The 18042-nt window shown below is 42.6% G+C and overlaps 1 protein-coding gene across 4 annotated transcripts in view; it reads left to right on the top strand.

The window, feature by feature from the left end:
- zbbx (zinc finger, B-box domain containing) overlaps positions 1–17794 on the top strand; it is a 154923-nt gene extending 137129 nt beyond the window's left edge. For 3 of the 4 annotated variants that reach the window (XM_068042183.1, XM_068042184.1, XM_068042182.1), the window contains 3 exons: positions 5900–6172; positions 11954–12047; positions 13479–17794. In XM_068042183.1, the coding sequence (XP_067898284.1) occupies positions 5900–6172; positions 11954–12047; positions 13479–13596 (485 nt within the window). In that variant the 3' untranslated portion in view covers positions 13597–17794. The remainder of the gene's footprint in view (positions 1–5899; positions 6173–11953; positions 12048–13478) is intronic. The other variant, XR_010975964.1, reaches the window with a different exon arrangement.
- The last annotated feature ends 248 nt before the right edge of the window (positions 17795–18042 follow it).

Here is an 18042-nt window from a genome sequence, read left to right as displayed (position 1 = left end):
GAAACACGGTGTACAACCTGAGTTTCCATGACATGTCCGTACAGCCATGTGAAGGGCCTTCCAACATCACAAAGTTACACACCTGGAGCTGGACTAGCTTCTAGTTTTTGGCCCATTCTTCTACTTTTAATGGGCTCCCTGGCCTCCCCATGGATTATGGGGAGATTTGCTCCAGCAGGCCTTGAAGTCTTGTTGCAGTATAGTTTTACCAATTTTGGCAGTGAAACTGAAATTTAAAAAAATAAATCTTGTGCCAAAGTTAATACAATCGATTGCATGTGAGTTCTGTATTTTAAAAATTGATACACCCCTCCCACCATTGCCATGTTAGCTGCCATGGACTAAGATGCATCTCTTGCATTTCGCATTGCCAAGAGCCATGTGACAGAAATTCATCACCTAATGTATGTTCTGTCATTTCATGAGATGTAACAGGTTTTAAGGAAGTACGGTGGCAGGGAAAGGGGGAGGGGAGGAAAGAACAGAAGGGAGGGCTGTGATTGAGTAGAAGGCAGGAAAAATTAAATGACAAAAGGAATGATGGTGCAAGGCACTCTGTACAGTCACAAACCTACCTTCCCCTGTACTGACAGCACTCTGTTTACTCAGGTTCAAACCCAACATTGTCGTTCAACTTGCTGACAAGGATGACATTGTTCTTGTGTCATGAAATGACCTCTACCTTTCGGTGGCTGATCCCCAACTCCTTGACATCTCCACTAGGACTATGACTCCACCATCAACATCAAGCCACCATTTCTCAGATTGTCACTGACCTCATCTCTGGAGATCTTCCTTCCAGAGCCTCCAACCTCATAGTCCCCCAGCGCAAGATAGCCCACTTCTACCTCCTTCCAACGGTCCACGAACAGGGCTGCCATGGTAGACCCATCGTTTCAGCCTGTTCTTGCCCCTCAGACCATATTTACTCCTATTCTGTCATTTTTTCCTCCCCTTTCCCTTTCTCTTCCCATCAATCTCTGCAACTCTTCTGATGCCTCTGCTACTGTAACAGTTTACAGTTTCCTGCCTTAACTGTCTACTTTTCACCATGGCCAACAAGTCCCTCTACATGCATCCCTTGCCAGGGTGGTCTAAATGCCATCTACTGCTTCCTAAATGGAGACCCAATGACTCTCCATTCATCATCCTACCCCTCCACCTGGCTGAACCTGTTCTTGCATTGAACAACTTCTCCTTTTACTTCACTCACTTCCTCCAAATCAAAACTGCTGCCGTAGAGTCCTAACTATAATGAAAACATAAAATGCTGGAAATATTTAGTAGATCAGGTAGCACCTGTGAAGAAACACAGTTAATTCAGGTCCATGAACTTTCATCAGAACTGGAAAAATTAGAGATCAAACAGATTTTAAGCAAGCACAGAGGCAAGGAAAGGAGGAGGGTGGAGAAAGAACCAAAAAGGAGGTCTGTAATAGGATGGAGGGCAGGAGAAGTTAAATGACAAAAAGAGTGATGGGTGAAAGGCAAAAGGAGATGGTAATGGGACAAATAAAGAAACAAAAGATAGCTCTAGAGGAGATGTAAACGGGAATAGCAGAATCAGTAGTGATAGCAGCTGTATGAGAAAATAGGGGTAGAGCTTATGACCTGAAATTCTTGAATTCAGTGTTGAGTCTGGAAGACTGTAAAATGTATAATTGAAAGACGAAAGTGCTGTTCCCTGAATTTATGTTGAGCTTCATTGGCTGTTTAGGAGGCCAAAGACAGTGAGACCAGGGTGGAAGTGGGACAGAGAATTACAAGGACAAGCAACCAGAAGCTCAAGGTCACACTTGTGGACTGAATGGAGGTGTTCCACAAAGTGATCAGCAAATCTGCATTTGGTCTTCCCCATGTAGAGGAGACCACATCATGAGCAGCGAATACAGTTTACTGAATTGAAAGGAGTACAATTGCTGTTTTACCTGGAAGGAGTGTTCGGGGCCCTAGGCAAGTGTTGTATTTGCAGTATGTCTTTCTTTATCCTTTACTGTAGCTGTGGGAGTCTGTGTACATATAGTGGACATCAGCCTATCCTCAGAGATAGAGATAGAGAAGTCGAAGGAGGGAATGCTAATATTTGCACTTTTTTCAATTTAGTATACAGTATTCGCTGTTCACAATACGGTCTTCTCTACATTGGGCAGGCCAAACACTGATTGGGTAAACACTTTGCGAAGCACTTCCACCATTTCCACCACCTCCAGTGTGATGCCATGACCAAACATATCTTCCCCTCCCCTTTCAAGAATCTGAAAGGACGCCCTGATCCACTCCTCAGTCAACCCAAACACCACCTCCCCTTCCCATAGCATATACAAGTGCATGAGATACAACATGTCATTTACTTCCTTCCGTCCCACCATCCTAAGGCCCCAAACACTCCTTCCAGGTGAAACAGAGATTTACTTGTAACTTAGTATAATGTAGTCGCTGCTCATAATGCAACCTTCTCTACATTGAGCTGACAAAAGACAGATTGGGTGATCACTTTGCAGAACAACTCTGTTCAGTCTGCAGGCAAGTTCCCGAGCTCCCGGTCGCTTTGCCATTTTAATTCTCTGCACCACTCCCTCTATGACCTCTCTATCCTCAGTTTCCTACACTATTCTAATTAAGCTCAACAGAAGCTTGAGGAGCAACACCTCATCTTTCGATGAGGCACTTTACAGCATTCCGGACTCAACATTGAGTTCAACAATTTCAGATCGTAACCACTGCTCCCATTTTTTTGGACTGAAGTTTCTGGTAATAATACTGCTATTCCCATTTACTTCTGTTCTGGACCAATCTTTTTCTTTTATTGTCCCATTTTGCCTTGCACTGTCAGGTCTTTCGTTATTTAATCTCTCCGGCCTTCCACCTTATCACAGACTTTCCCTTTTTTTCTTTCCTCCCCTCCCTCTGTACCTGCATCTCGAACTTTTTCCACTTCTGATGAAAGGACATCGACCTGGACCGTTAGCTCTGTTTCTCTTTTCACAGATGCTGCCTGATCTGCTGAATATTTCCAACATTTTCTGTTTTCATTTCAGATGTCCAGAATCTGCAATATTTTGCTTTTGTAAAAATATTGGAGATAAGGGAGAAGAAGCTGTTGGACTGGGCGATGCACTTGGAGGCAGGAGGTCATGTAATGAAACCTCCAGTAATAAACCCAACCAGAGTTGGCATCCCTAGATGCAGGGTGATGGGGTGGTGTTGTGGGAGAAAAGAGAGAATTTAACAGCTCATCCGCCAAGCCAATTCTGAAGTGGCTCCTAAAAGGAGGGAGGTAAATCTTGGGTTCAACTTCACAGAGGGACTGGTAGTAGGTAGGAAGATGTTTTTGGGGCTGGGAGGGCAGGGTCAATGGTTGAGGCTATTCAACAATGAGTTCCACTGGGGTGAGAGCATGCTCCTTTTTAACTACTTTCATTCCAATTAGTTGGTGCCTTACAATAATGAACCAAAGAGGCTGAACGGCTGGATTACTTCTGATTTACAGTCTGTTTTGCATAATTCAATTCTCCACTGCCACAGCTAGTGCATATATGCTCCTAGAGCCCAAACATTTCCTTGGGATTTATCGTCAAAGTAAAATAACTGAAAGTTTTCCAGTGTTGTTCACATCTGTAATTTTGGCAAATGGCCTTGGAATAGTAAGAAGTTGAAGGTTATTTCTGTGCTACTTTAATATAGAGGACAAATTTGTGGACAGTTTACTACTGCATTCATTGGATGTGACATTGTTGTGAGGGAAGGTCAACTACTAAAAGATTATTTATACGGTAGGCTGAATTTAACAGGATAGAATTTATTATCTCAGTAAAGCTTTATTGGATAGTTAAAGTGCAGTCACTATCTTAAACATACAAAAAATGTACAGCCTTCTGCAAGTTGCCAAATTTGAACGGAATTAAAATGAAAAGTTTGAATTTAACAGTAATAGTTTTTTGATTTTGAAAAAAGACTTTTGAAAACCTGAGTTTATATGGCATGTTATCACTTCTTCAGGATGTCCCAAAGTGCTTTATAACCAATGGATTACTTTTGAAATGCAGGCAGTGTTATTATGTAGGCAAACATGACAGTCAGTTTGCTCACAAGGTCCCACAAACAGCAAATGAATGAATTAACTGTTAATCTGCTTTTATTCGTATTGGTTTAGAGTGGAATATTGGCTGGGACATTGGGAGAACTCACTTTTCTGTTCTTTCAATAGTGCTATGGAATTTTTTTGAACCCACCTAAGCAGGCAAGAGAACCTTGGTTGAATATCTCATCTCCAACAGTGTAACACTTCCTCAGTGACATGTTAGTCCAGATAGTACAATCAAATCAGCTTTCTGACTTAGAGGTGGTGATAATACCAACTGAACTAAACTGACATTTGAGAAAAGCTATCTTTTTAAAAATAAAGTATTTGGATTCCTCAGATTTCTGTTTTAATATTTGCCATGAATTCAAATCCAATTCTAAAACATACCTTATTGTGAAGGAATCCAATAGTTAACAGCCGGTTATGCAGTTATACTTAGTTGGTCAACAGAATTATCACAGAATAATACAGTGCAGAAGAGGCCCTTCGGCCCATCGAGTCTGCACCGATGCATTAAAACACCTGACCTGTCTACCTAATCCCATTTGCCAGCACTTGGCCCATAGCCTTGAATGTTATGATGTGCCAAGTGCTCATCCAGGTACTTTTTAAAGGATGTGAGGCAACCTACCTCTACCACCCTCCCAGGCAGTGCATTCCAGACCGTCACCACCCTCTGGGTAAAAAAGTCTTCCTCAAATCCCCCTTAAACCTCCCACCCCTCACCTTAAACTTGTGACCCCTCGTAACTGACCCTTCAACTAACGGGAACAGCTGCTCCCTATCCACCCTGTCCATGCCCCTCATTATTATGAAATAATAAAAACTGAGAATATTACATGATGAGCTCAACCTATAAATTTAATATATAATGACAAATAGAGACAAATACCAGCAGAATTTTGTTATGTAGGTTAGTGTTTGCACTTTTGCAGAGTTAATAGTAATTGTCTGCATCAGAGTACAAAATTGACATTTTACTTGGTTGTGACCTGCAGTCTTCTATCCAATTGCTACATTTATCGTGAATTGTGGGAAGTAACGGCAATCTACAGTGGTAACTCAGCGATTGTTCCTTTGGTGTTGTATATGCAAAACGAGAATGGACACAAAATTCTGCACCATGGAATAAGAGAAGGGAGATTTGCTCCCACAATCCTCACATGCTAAGTTATTGACCTTACTTGTATCCATGTGGGAAGGAACGCAGCCGCGGCCAGTCATTTTTCCAGAGGGAGAAAGGGAGTGTCACCCCAAGGCTGCTTATGTGTGCTTCTTTGCAGCTGGATTCAGCACTTTATTGACAGAGACTAAGAAACAGGCTGTTAGCCTCCCACATGATGAATGGCACAAGGAGTTTCTAGAAAAGGAATTGGGAAAAACACTTTTGAAAGAGGGATTCCTGCCCTCAAACAGGGCAATGGACAACCATGTGTTGTCTAATCTGCATAAAAATGAATAACTAATGCCAAATATTACAGATTTTGAGCATGTTTAGATTGCAGGGGAAGAAACATGTAGAGTCTAATGCATCACTCAATTGGATGCTAGGGGTCAGATAGTTCTGAGAATTTGTGCATTAAAGAGCAGGGGATACTAATTAGAATGGAGAATGCAGCAAGAATTGCAACCTAAGAGTGTGTAGGAAGGACAAGAAGTACAGTTTGGGAGAAAAAGAAGCAACAATGAGAAGACAAGTATATGTTGCAAAATTACAAGGATAACTAACTTTCAGTCTGTTTGGATGTTATATTAAATAAAATTCTGTGGTTATTTGTGTTCTTGTGATTTAACTGAAATTTGTAATGTTTTTAGGAACTCTGGGATGCTCCGGGAGAGTAATATCACCCTCTGCAGCAGAATCATTACGTATTGCATCTCAAATTACAACTAAACCTCTAGTTTCCCAGAAATGGCATGAAATCTCTCATCAAAGCTCAGTTGCTTCATACCCGCTGTCTAGAGCTGCAATGGAAATTTCTGAAGTTGAAAGAATTGATGTCGATCAAGATGAGCCCAATTTTGAAAATGATGCCGATGAACAAGCTTTAGTTGAATTGGAGAGGGAACTGTTGCAGGCCCACAGAGGTATAAAAATCTTGAAATAAAAGATATTATGAGTTACAATTTTCAAGTTTCATGATCAGCCTGAAACGTAAATAAATAGTTTTCAGTCATTTAAAAGCAGCATTTCCAGGCTGTTAATATATAACAAAAAGAGCTATGATCCCAATGGTAACTCCTGGAGGAGACCACTGCCCACATGCACACTTCTTTCCAGTCTGAAACTTTCATCACGATACTCTGTTTTCTGCCCCTTAGTCAATTTAGTATCTACATTGCAACTGTCCATTTAATCCCATGGACTTTAATTTTACTTGTAATTCTATTATGTGATAATTTGTTAAATGCCTTTTCAAAGTCCAAATACACTAGATCAACCACACTACCCATCATCAACCCTCTCCATTACTTTATCAAAGAACTCAATAAAGTTGATTTGCCTTTAACAAATCCATGCTGTATTTCATTTATTAGCCCATAATTTTCCAAATGCCAATTTTTTTTTTCTGGATTATTGTTTCAAACCTTCCCCAGCACCAAAGTTAGGCTGGCCTATAATTGCTAGGTTTAGAAAGAAAGAAAGAATTGCATTTATGAAGTACTTTTCACAACCTCAGGATGTCCCAAAATGCCTTACAGCCAATGAAGTACTTTTGAAGTGTAGTCACTGTTGTACTGTAGTAAACACAGCATCCAATTTGCACACACAAAGCTCCCGCCAACAGCATTGTGATAATGGCAGATAATCTGTTTCAGTGATGTTGATTGAGGGATAAATATTGGCCAGGAAACTGGCAAGAACTTCCCCCACTGTAGTTGACAGGGCCCTCAACCGTGTCTGACCTATTTCCCACACTTTTGCCCTCATCCCTTCCCTTCCCTCCCAGAACCGCGACAGGGTTGCCCCCGGTCTTCACTTTCCAACCCACTGGCCTCCACATCCAAAAGATCATCCTCTACCATTTCCACCACCTTCAGCGTGATGCCACCACCAAACACATTTTACCCTCCCCTCTCCTGTCAGCATTCGAAGGGATCGTTCCCTCCGCAACACCCTGGTCCACTCCTCCATCACCCCTGACACCTCGTCCTCTTCCCACGGCCCTTCCTATGCAATTTCAGGAGATGTATTACCTGTCCTTTTACTTTCTCTCTCTTCACCATCCAAGGCTGCAAACACTCCTTCCAGGTGAAGCAACGATTTACTTGTACTTCCTTCAATTATGCTGTATTCACTCCTCACATTGCAGTCGCCTCTACATTGGGGAGAGCAAACTCAGATGGTGACTGCTTTGCAGAACACCTCCGTTCAGTCTGAAAGCATGACCCCGAGCTTCTGCTTTCTTGCCATTTCAACATTCCCCCCTCTGCTTTCATGCCCACATTTCTGACCTTGGCCTGCTGCAGTGTTCCAGTGAACATTGATGCAAGCTCGAGTAGCAGCACCTGCACTTTCGATTAGGCAATCTACAGCCTTAGAATGATAGAATCATAGAAAGTTTTGGGCATAGAAAGAGGCCATTTGGCCCATCGTGTCTGTGCCAGCTGAAAATCAATCCACCTATTCTAATCCCACCTTCCAGCATTTGGTCCGTAGCGCTGCAGATTACGGCACTTGAGGTGCATATCCAGACTCCTTTTGAATAAGTTGAGGGTCTCTGCCTCAACTACCCTTTCAGGCAGTGAGTTCCAGACCCCAGGGTAAAAAAGTTTTTCCTCAATTCCCCTCTAATTTTTCTAACAATCTCTTTAAATCTATGCCCCTTCATCACTGATCTCTGAATAGACCCTTCATCCTCCACTTTATCCAGGCCCCTCAAAATTTTTTCACATTTCAATTAGATCTCCCCTCAGCCTTCTCTGTTCAAAGGAGAACAACCTCAGCCTATCCAATCTTTCCTCATAGCTGCATTTTCCCAGTCCTGGCAACATCCTCGCAAACCTCCTCTGTACTTTCTCTAGTGCAATTACATCCTTTCTGTAATGAGGTGACCAGAACTGCACACAGTACTCAAGTTGTGGCCTAACCAATGAGTTATATGTTTCCAGCATAACCTCCCTGTTCTTATATTCTATACCTCAGCTAATATTGGCTGAGCCAATTTTGTATCCACCTTGCAGCATTTGCGTTAAGACTAGGGGACTCAACCTCGAATTCAACAACTTCAGAGCATAACTGGCCTTTTAAAAATATTTTTCTATTTTTTTAATTATTTTATTTTTATTTTTTAACCATTGTTTTCATGTGAACAGAGCTACTCATTATTTGGCCATCAACACTCTCTCTGGACTAATGTTTTGTCTTTCACCACAAGCATTAATACACTTTGCCTTTGTACCATGACAGCTTTGTTATTTAATCTCTCCTGCCCTCTGCCCTGTCATACACCTTCCCTTTTGTTCTCTTGTCCACCAAACCCCCGGCCACCTCACCCCCTTCACTTGCTTAAAATCTAATTCTCTTCTAACCTTTACCAGTTCTGATGAAAGGTCACAGACCTGAAACTTTAACCCTGCTTTTCTCTCCACAGATGCTGCCTGACCTGCTGAGTATATCCAGCACTTTGTTTTTATTATAGCACCGATTCATTTCATGGCTAAACCCAACAAGCATATCATCAATCCACGTTCACTGAATGTTTCACTTTACTAGAAGCTTTTTTTAACCACCTTTGTTTTAGTTTTTTTGAAGGAGATGATGAGTAGAATTTAACTTCTGATTTCCTCCTTGACCTTGTACTCTTTGGTATCTGCCAGTTTAAAAATAATACAGGACAGTCACATGAGGAGTAAATGAAGGGTACATAAAAGAGCAGTCAGGGGCTGTGGATGAGAAATATCTGAAGGTAGAGGATTCCTTAATTTATTTCTTTATTGGTTTGCATACCCTGAGAAGGAAAATGGAGCAAGTGGCCAGGGAGGACAATTCCCAGAGTCTGGCCCTGAGGATCTGGCTGTAGTGCTGGAAAAGTTTAGTGACCTCACATGGATGGTCAAGGTCAGTGAATGCATCTACATATGAGATCTCCTACCCACTGGAAAACCAACCTCTCATACTGCTTCATGCACCGCAGCCCCATCACTGACCCAACAGCAATCAGGACTCATGCCTAACGTTCAGATGCTCCACTTCACCCTCACACAGTTACCAATGCTGCTAGCCCCACAACCAACTCTCACAGCTTCCACATACCAGCTATTCAGCTATGGCAGGAGCATCACCCAGATACATTGCAACATACTCACTGACATTCTTCCCTCTCTCTTGCAGGTCGAGGTGGCACATAACCACTGGGAGCAGCAGGGTACAGGCACACCTGCACCTCTTGAGCACTTTGAAGGAGACAGAGCTCCGAATTATGGGGCTGGCAATGGCTGAGGCCATTGTATCCGGCATTGCAGAGAACATTCAGGATGCCATATGTTGCTGCTTTATGCCCGTTATCAAATCCCAGTTCGCCCTCATCCTGCTATCTGGCATGAAGTGCAAGCTGTAGGTGATGTGGCCATGGACCACTTGCTCTCCACCTCTCCCCCTTTCCCACACCCCAACCCTCCCCTTCTGCATTTCAGCTTTTAAGTACCCAAGATTTGCTGCCTGGCCAGTGAGTGCAGCCTCATCATGAAGGGCGAGAGCAACTGCAGACCTCTGATGAAGGAGCATTGTCACTTGATCTGACACTTGCAGCCACCGGCTGAGATACTGACACTGTGTATATGTTATCAGGTAATTAAAGTCAGGATCAGCACACAGTGAATTACTGGGTGCAAGTGAGCTACAGCTTGTCTGGGGGAAAGCCAGCCAGCCCAGACTGCTGCTCCCCCCATGCTGAGGTGGAGCAGTCCGAAGCCAGGCCCACAAGACCCAGACTGCTCAGGGTCGTCCTGCAAGACCATCTGCAGTCTCCCCCAATGAAAGTCAGCAACATTCCATCAGCAATGCTGCAGCTGCTGGGGTGGCACTAGGAGCTAGGGCAGGCAAAGGCATCCACAGGCAGGCACTAAGGGAATGCACAGGGTGAATAGTTCCGTTTTGTATGTATTACTGGAACTGTTGTTTGATAGTTGTTATGTAATGACTTTTGTTGGTGGCTTTTATTTCAGGATTTTGACACATAGCAGATTGTGGAGCAACTGTGAAAAAGGGATGAAATCTTAGTTAACTGGAGTGTGAGTATCAGCTCACGGATAGCTCAACTAGAGGGAAGGGTACCCGGCAGCCTTCTCTTCCCCCTCCCCTCTTCCTCCTCCTCCTCCCCTTCCTTTCAAATGACCTCGAAAGGCCTGGTGGCAAGGATTGTGCCCTCATGAGAGCGAGGTTGTGGCGGTCACAGCAGACCATCACAAACTCGAAGACTTGCTCCAGTGAGTACTAGAGGGCTCCCCCCGAGTGGTTCAGGCAGTGGAACTTTTGTTTCAAATCGTCAGTGGTTTGCACCACAACATTCCTGCTGGCTGCATGGTTCTCATTGTAGGTATGTTGTCCACTTGTGGTAGGGTAGCAGAAGGGAATCCATGAGCCAGGTGTAGAGTAGGTATCCCTTGTCACCTAGCAGGCGGCCTCTGGTTATTTGTGATGGTGAGTATGGCTAATCAGCGCAGGATGAATGCATTTGGTGCTGCCAGGATAGCGGGCATTTTGAAACAGGATCTTCTGGGCAAGGTCGCACACCAACTGCACATTAAAAGCCCTTATGTGGTACATCTCCCACTTAAACATGTGGGGCCTGCAGAGTTACGTGTGTGCAGTTGATTGCACTTTGCTCTATTGGGAATCCTGTTAGTCTGGCATAGTCTTGTGCTCGCTCTTCCTGCTTCTCTCTAGTAAATGAAGACACTGCTCCTGGCTGAGGTGGAGTTCGAAGGAGTGCTCTCTAAAGACCCTTCATGAATTGGGTCTTTTATTGAGACCTGCCCTCCTCCTCCCTTTGCGCACAGTTTCTCCTCTCTGCTACCTGTGCTCCATTTCTAAGACATGCTGCAGCCCAAGAGGTATTGCAACTATATTGAAGCAGACTTTCTCCTGACAGACCTTCCTTGACCTCCTTGTCAAAATCCAGCACCACTCCCTTGTAAATCCAAAAAGTTTGCAAAACTCCTCCAATAACACTCAACACATTTCCACTAACTCTGCACCAGTAAAATAAAGTCAAAAGCACCTCATCTGAAGGTTGCATGTTTAGGTCTTTAAATAGCATTACTCAGGGTTTGGGAGGGGTGGGGGGGCGGGGGGTTCCCCGTGCAGCTGAACATGTGTCCAAAATGGCAGATTGTGCACCAAATCAGCATGAGACTTCACGATCCACCCACTCTACATGCTTTCAGCGCAAGCACTGTACACCCGCGCTGGCGCTGTTACACTGCATGGGCCACAACAGAAGTACTCCAGTAGCCATTTTTTGAGTTTCAGACTTTTGTGGTACCAGCACGAGCGGCGCTGTAGAGCTGACTTTCCCAGTCAAGAAATGCTAAAGATGAGTAATCATTCAATATTTGGAAGGGAGATTCTTAAGAATGGATTGAAATGTACGTAAAGCTTATCAAAAATGTTAAAACGTAAAAAAAGTTTTCAAAATTTGTTTTAATTCTAAACCTTGACTACTTAAATGTATTTGTTATAGTTCAAGTACAATGTTAGAATATGTAAATGAAAATACATTTGTGGAATAATCTATCTGTCTATAAATGAATACTTTTTTTAGCAAAATGAATAATGTAGAAATAATGTATGTTATGCATCACGAATGTTTATAATCCTTATAAATTCATTTAAAAATTTTTCAAAACCATTCTTTGCTACTGTAGACAGTGAAAGAAGGAGGCACGACTTGTCATCTGCTTATGAGCTGCCAATCTCTACTGGGCTATCACTTGAAAAGGGTACTGCAGTTATGCAAAGGTCAGAAAGAACCAAGTCAATAATTTCTCAAAGATGTATTGCATCGTTTTTTGTTTACAGTTCTCCAACAATTTCATCAAATACAATAGGAGAAGTATTATTTTGTTTCTTGTGGCTTTATGGTGTAGCAAGTTCTAAAAGTAAGCAGTAATATTCTTGAGTGAAGTAGAAAGGAAATAAAATTACATTTATATAGTGCCATTCAGGATGTGCTACGGCTGTTTTTGAAATGCAGTTACTGTTGTAATGCACAAAAAGCAGCAGTCAATTTCCGCACAGCAATCTACCCAGTAACTTGTGTCTGTACGCACCTCCCGATGGTTAACTTCTTACATTAAAGCCTGGTTTCTTGGTGTCATCATCTGAAGCCATGGGATCAGCTTCCACATATATGATGAAACTCACGTCTGCCTTTCCACCAGCTCTTTTTAACCTCAAAACGCAATATAGAATGTACTGCATTAGGAATAATTATTTGCATGCAATGCACAAAAAGAATGTATCCCTCTGTGAAACACCTGGGGATGTTTTTCTATGTTATAAGTGCTGATAGTTGCAAGTTTTTAATGTTATTATAGTCGCAGAAGACCTATCTGCTAATAGAGGGAGATGCATTGAGGAACAATCCCTCTATGCTAAGTTGACACCTTTGAATGAGGAGCATATAAAATGTAAAAAAAAGGAGCATATAAAATCCTTTAGTTCATGGTAAAGGAAATTCATGGAAATCTGTTTGAAAAGTTTCTGAAACAGTCATTCTTCTGATTTTGCTTTTTCCCTATTTATGATAGAACGCTTTTACAATGTATGAGAGCGATGATTAATCTCCGCATACGTTGCATGCATGTTTGTTTTTGTAGTCAATAAAATCGATACATTGTTTTTGTGTATTGCGTGCAAATAATCCTGTATTATGCAGTACATGCTATATCGTGCTTTGAGGCTATATATTTTGATTTGGGTTTGAACTTCTCAGCTATTGTGTCAGCCAGTATATCCTGACTACCCAACCCGAACCGGACCAAACCCAACTACATGTTTCAGGTTCGGGTCAGGTTGGGTCTATATTCGGTGTATAGCATTCGGGCTTGGGTTGGGTCAGGTTCGGGTTGGCTGTGGTCGGGTTTTGTTTTGTATTGTTTTCTTTTTAATCTACGTTTTGATACGATTTTTTTTCTGTACTAATAACATGTTTGATATTTTCGGGTTGGTGTTTGATATTTTCGGGTCGGGTCGGGCATGAAAAAAAATGGAAGGTCTCGGGCCCAGGTCGGGTTCGTGTTGGCTATGGTTGGGTCGGGCCCTGGTCGGGTTTAATTTTATACCCGAACCAGGCTTTACCTGCCAGTGTGGAAGTGGCTGAGGATGATTTATGTTTATTTCACTAGAACAGTTGTGTTTTACATGTCTGTCTCTTTCAATTTCTCCTAGGGATGCTGTTTGTTCTCAGTTTATGCTTGATTCTCTAACAGGAGGGGCTGATGAATGTCAAACAGATGATGAAGGAGAGGAAGCCCAAGACAAACAAAATGTTCTGCTGCTTTTCTGACAGTGTGTCAGAGATAAACATTAGATAAAATGTAACTTTTTGTTACCAAGCAGTAAGTTCTGGAAAAACTCAATGCTAATGTTTGATTTGTGATATTAAATATCGATATAATTTGAAAAGAGTGTGATTTGATAATGACTCAGGTTATGCACTTTGCAGAACAATTAATACTTTCTAAAATATGAATAAAAATGCAAGCTAATTTGATGCATTTATGAAAAATGTTTAATCATCTGTAAATTGTTACTGAACCATCATAAATACTTCTATAATTTTAATGGGCATATTTGGAAATATGATCTCGATCTTTTTTTTTAATTGGTTCTTGGCTTGTGAGCATCTTTGGCGAGATCAGCATTTATTGCCCATCCCTAATTGCCCTTGAGAAGGTGGTGGTGAACCACTTTCTTGAACTGCTGCAGTCCATGTGGTGTAGTTACACCCACAGTGTTGTTAGGGACAGAGTTACAGGATTTTGAACTAACGACAGTGAATGAAGGGTGACATAGTTCCAAGTCAGGATGCTGTGCGACTTGCAGGGGAACTTGCAAATGGTGGTGTTCCCAGGCGTCTGCTGCTCTTGTCCTTCGAGGTGGTCGATGTCACAGGTTTGGAAGGTGCTGTTGAAGGAGCCTTGGCGAGTTCCTCCCAGTGCATTTTATAGATGATACACACTGCTGCCACTATGCACTGATGGTTGAGGGGGTGAATTTTTAAGGTGGTGGATGGGATGCCGATCAAGCGGGCTGCTTTGTCTTGAATGGTGTTGAGCTTTTTGAGTGTTGCTGGAGCTGCACTCATCCAGGCAAGTGGTGAGTATTCCATCACACTCCTGACTTGTGCCTTGTAGATGATGGACCAGCTTTGGGGAGTCAGGAGCTGAGTTACTTGCCACGGAATTTCCAGCCTCTGACCTGCTCTTGTAGACACAGAATTTGTATGGCTGGTCCAGTTAAGTTTCTGGTCAATGGTAACCAGGATGTTGATGTTGGAGGATTTAGTGATGTTAATGGCATTGAACATCAAGGGGAGATGGTTAGATTCTCTCCTGTTGGAGATGGTCATTACCTGGCACTTGTGTGGCACAAATGTTACTTGCCACTTGTCATTGCAAGCCTTAATTTTCTGCTGCATGTGGGCACAGGCTGTTTCAGTATCTGAGGAGTTTCGAATGTTACTGATCACAGTGCAATCATCAGCAAGCATCGCCACTTCCGACCTTAGGTTGGAAAAAAGGTCATTGATGAAGCAGCTAAAGATAGTTGGGCCAAGGACACTACCCTGAGGAACTCCTGCAGTGATGTCCTGGGGCTGAAATGATTAGCATCCAACAACCACAGCCATCTTCCATTGTGCTAGGTATGACTCCAACCAGTGGAGAGTTTTCCCCTTGATTCCATTGACTTCAATTTTACCAGGTCTCTTTGATGCCACATTCGTTCAAATGCTGCCTTGATGTCAAGGGTATCACTCTGGAATTCAGCTCTTTTGTTCATGTTTGGACCAATGCTGTAATGGAGTCAGGAGCCGAGTGGCCCTAGTGGAACCCAACTGAGCATCGGTGAGCAGGTTATTACTGAGTAAGTGCCGCTTGGTGGTACTATCAACGACACCTTCCATCACTTTGCTAATGATTGAGAGGAGTCTGATGGGGTGGTAATTGGCCAGATTGGATTTGTCCTGCTTTGAGTAGACAGGAGACACACCTGGGCAGTGTTCCACATTGTCGAGTAGATGCCAGTGTTGCAGCTGTACTAGAACAGCTTGGCCTAGGGCGCAGCTAGCTCTGGAGCTCATCTTCAGAACTACAGCCAGGATGATTTTAGGGCCCATAGACTTTGCTGGATCCAGTGCCTTCAGCCATTTATTAATATGTGGAGTGAATTGAATTGTCTGATGGCTGGCATCTGTGATGTTGGGGACCTCAGGAGGAGGCCAAGATGGAGCATCCACTCGACACTTCTGGCTGAAGATGGCTGTAAATGCTTCAGCCTTGTCTTTTACACTAACATGCTGGGCTCCGTCATCATTGAGGATGGGTTGTTTTTGGAGCTTCCTCCTCCAGTTGGTTGTTTAATTGTCCACCACCATTCATGACTGAATGTGGCAGGACTGCAGAGCTTTTATCTGAGTGGTTGTGGGATCACTTTGCTCTGTCGCATGCTGCTTCCTCTGTTTAACATGCATGTAGCTCTGTGTTGCAGCTTCACCAGGTTGGCACCTCATTTTTAGGTATGACAGGTGATGTTCCTGGCATGGTCTCCTACACTTCTCATTGAACCAGGGTTGGTCCCCTGACTGGATGATGATAGCTGAATGAGAGATAGGCCAGGCCATGAGGCTACAGAATGTGATTAGATACAATTCTTCTGCTGCTGATGGCCCACATAGCCTCATGGATGCCCAGTTTTGAGTTGCTAGATCTGTTTTGAATCTATCCCATTTAGCATGGTGAACGTGCCACACAACACAGTAGTGGGTATCCTCAATGTGAAGACGGAACTTCGTCTCCACAAGGACTGTGTGGTGGTCATTCCTGCCAATACTATCATGAACAGATATGGCTGTGACAGGTAGATTGGTGAGGGTGAGGTCAAGTAAATTTTTGTCTTTGTTGATTCTTTTAACACCTGCTGCAGGTCCGAATTTGCAGAAATATTCTTCAGGTCACGGTCTGCTTGCTCAGTAGAGGTGCTACCGAGCCATTCTTGGTGATGGACATTGAAGTTCCCCTATCCAGAGTACGTTTTGTGCCCTTGCTATCCTCAGTTCCTCTTCCGAGTGGTGTGTTCAACATGGAGGAGTATTGATTCATCAACTGAGGGCACTAGGTTGTAATCAGCCAGAGGTTTCCATGTTTGACCTGATGTCATGAAACTTCATTGAAGTCCAGAGTCAATGTTGTGGACTCCCAGAGCAACTCCCTTCTAACTGTATACCACTGTGCCGCCACCTCTGGTGAATCTGTCCTGCTGGCAGGACAGGACATACCCAGGGATGACGGTGGAGGAGTCTTGGACATTTGCTGCAACGTATGGTTCGATGAGTGTGACTGTCAGGCTGTTGCTTAACTAATCTGTCGGACAGCTCTCCCAATTTTGGCACAAGTCCTGACTATTCTCAAGGAGGACTTTGCAGAGTCAACTGGGCAGGGTGTGCCTTGTCATTTCCAGTGCCTAGGTCGATTAAGGTGGTCGCCCTTTTTAAAAAATTATTCTTATGCATTATCATGTACTTCATAAGAGTCTTAAGTCTCTTTTCGTAATATTCAACAGACACCTGGTTTAAAATGCACTGATTAGGAGTGACAATCTGTTTTTGCAGTGTCAGAAAAATCTCTTTAACTTTCATTTGGACAGTTTGTTTAAATATCATTGAATTATGAAAAACAAACAAATGCAAAAGACTTTCTTTTTTGTTGCATAGTTATTTGACCTATCAAACAGTGGCAGAAACAGTGTTAAGTACTTCTGAAGGTTTTACATGCATTGGTCATAAGTGATTAATATTTAAGGAGAAACTTCAACTCCCTTTACCCAGTGGCTATTTAATTCCTCAGTTTCATTGGGCAGGAAATTGAAATATAAGCATATTGGGGTTCTACAGGACACTTGGTGCAATGTTAACTCGCAGTAAAACATGGCAGATGCCCAGCAGATGCCCTGTGAGCTAAGTGTAAAATTTATTTTTGTGGGGCTTGAAGGATGCTGCTGATCTGCTGCTGCTCTGGTCCCAGTGACTTGCTGCCTGGGAGTTAAAACACCCCCTTAAGACTCCTTATTAATTTATGGATCTGATTTTCCTTCCTTGGCATAATTCTGTCTTGAATGGTTAAAAACTGATGCAAATCTAATTGAAACGGAAATGCACCAATAGCCCACAATTTTCCCAACTTGAATGAGGACAGGGTGTGAAAATTCCTGCCACCTTTTCACTGCGGGTGTGGATGACTGGTCATGCACTCAAAAGTCTGAATTGACCCCACTGAGTATAACTGAACTAAATTCACCCAATTAAGTCGTTAGGGTGGTGCAGAATCCTGAGAGCTGTTCATTTCTGTTTGTCTTTTTAAAAAAATATTCTTTGTTGACCTCCATTTATTCACTAGTTAGTCATGACAGGCTTCTGGGAATTGTTACCTGCACTATATATAAAGTGTTCAATGGAAGTGTTTTGTACAAATTTTAAGCTTATGTTAGTAAATGTGTTAATCCTACCGTTGGTTTGGAAATTGTTATTTTTTACATGATTACATTTACTTTGAATTTTTAATAAATAGAATAGATATTGAATACATCAAATAGGCCTTTTTAAGAGGAAAAGATATATTTACTGAACTGTTTTAAGGAATACATCTCCCCAACTGTTTCCTTTAGCTCTAATTATAACGATAAAGTCTACAAAAAAGAATACTCTTTTACAAATGTACAGAAACATTTAAAAAAT

This window comes from Heterodontus francisci, chromosome 11 (genome assembly GCF_036365525.1).
Source record: "Heterodontus francisci isolate sHetFra1 chromosome 11, sHetFra1.hap1, whole genome shotgun sequence".
In the NCBI taxonomy this organism is placed as follows: Eukaryota; Metazoa; Chordata; class Chondrichthyes; order Heterodontiformes; family Heterodontidae; genus Heterodontus; species Heterodontus francisci.
Note: the sequence above shows the minus strand (reverse complement) of the source record. Positions and strands in the feature narration are given on the sequence as shown.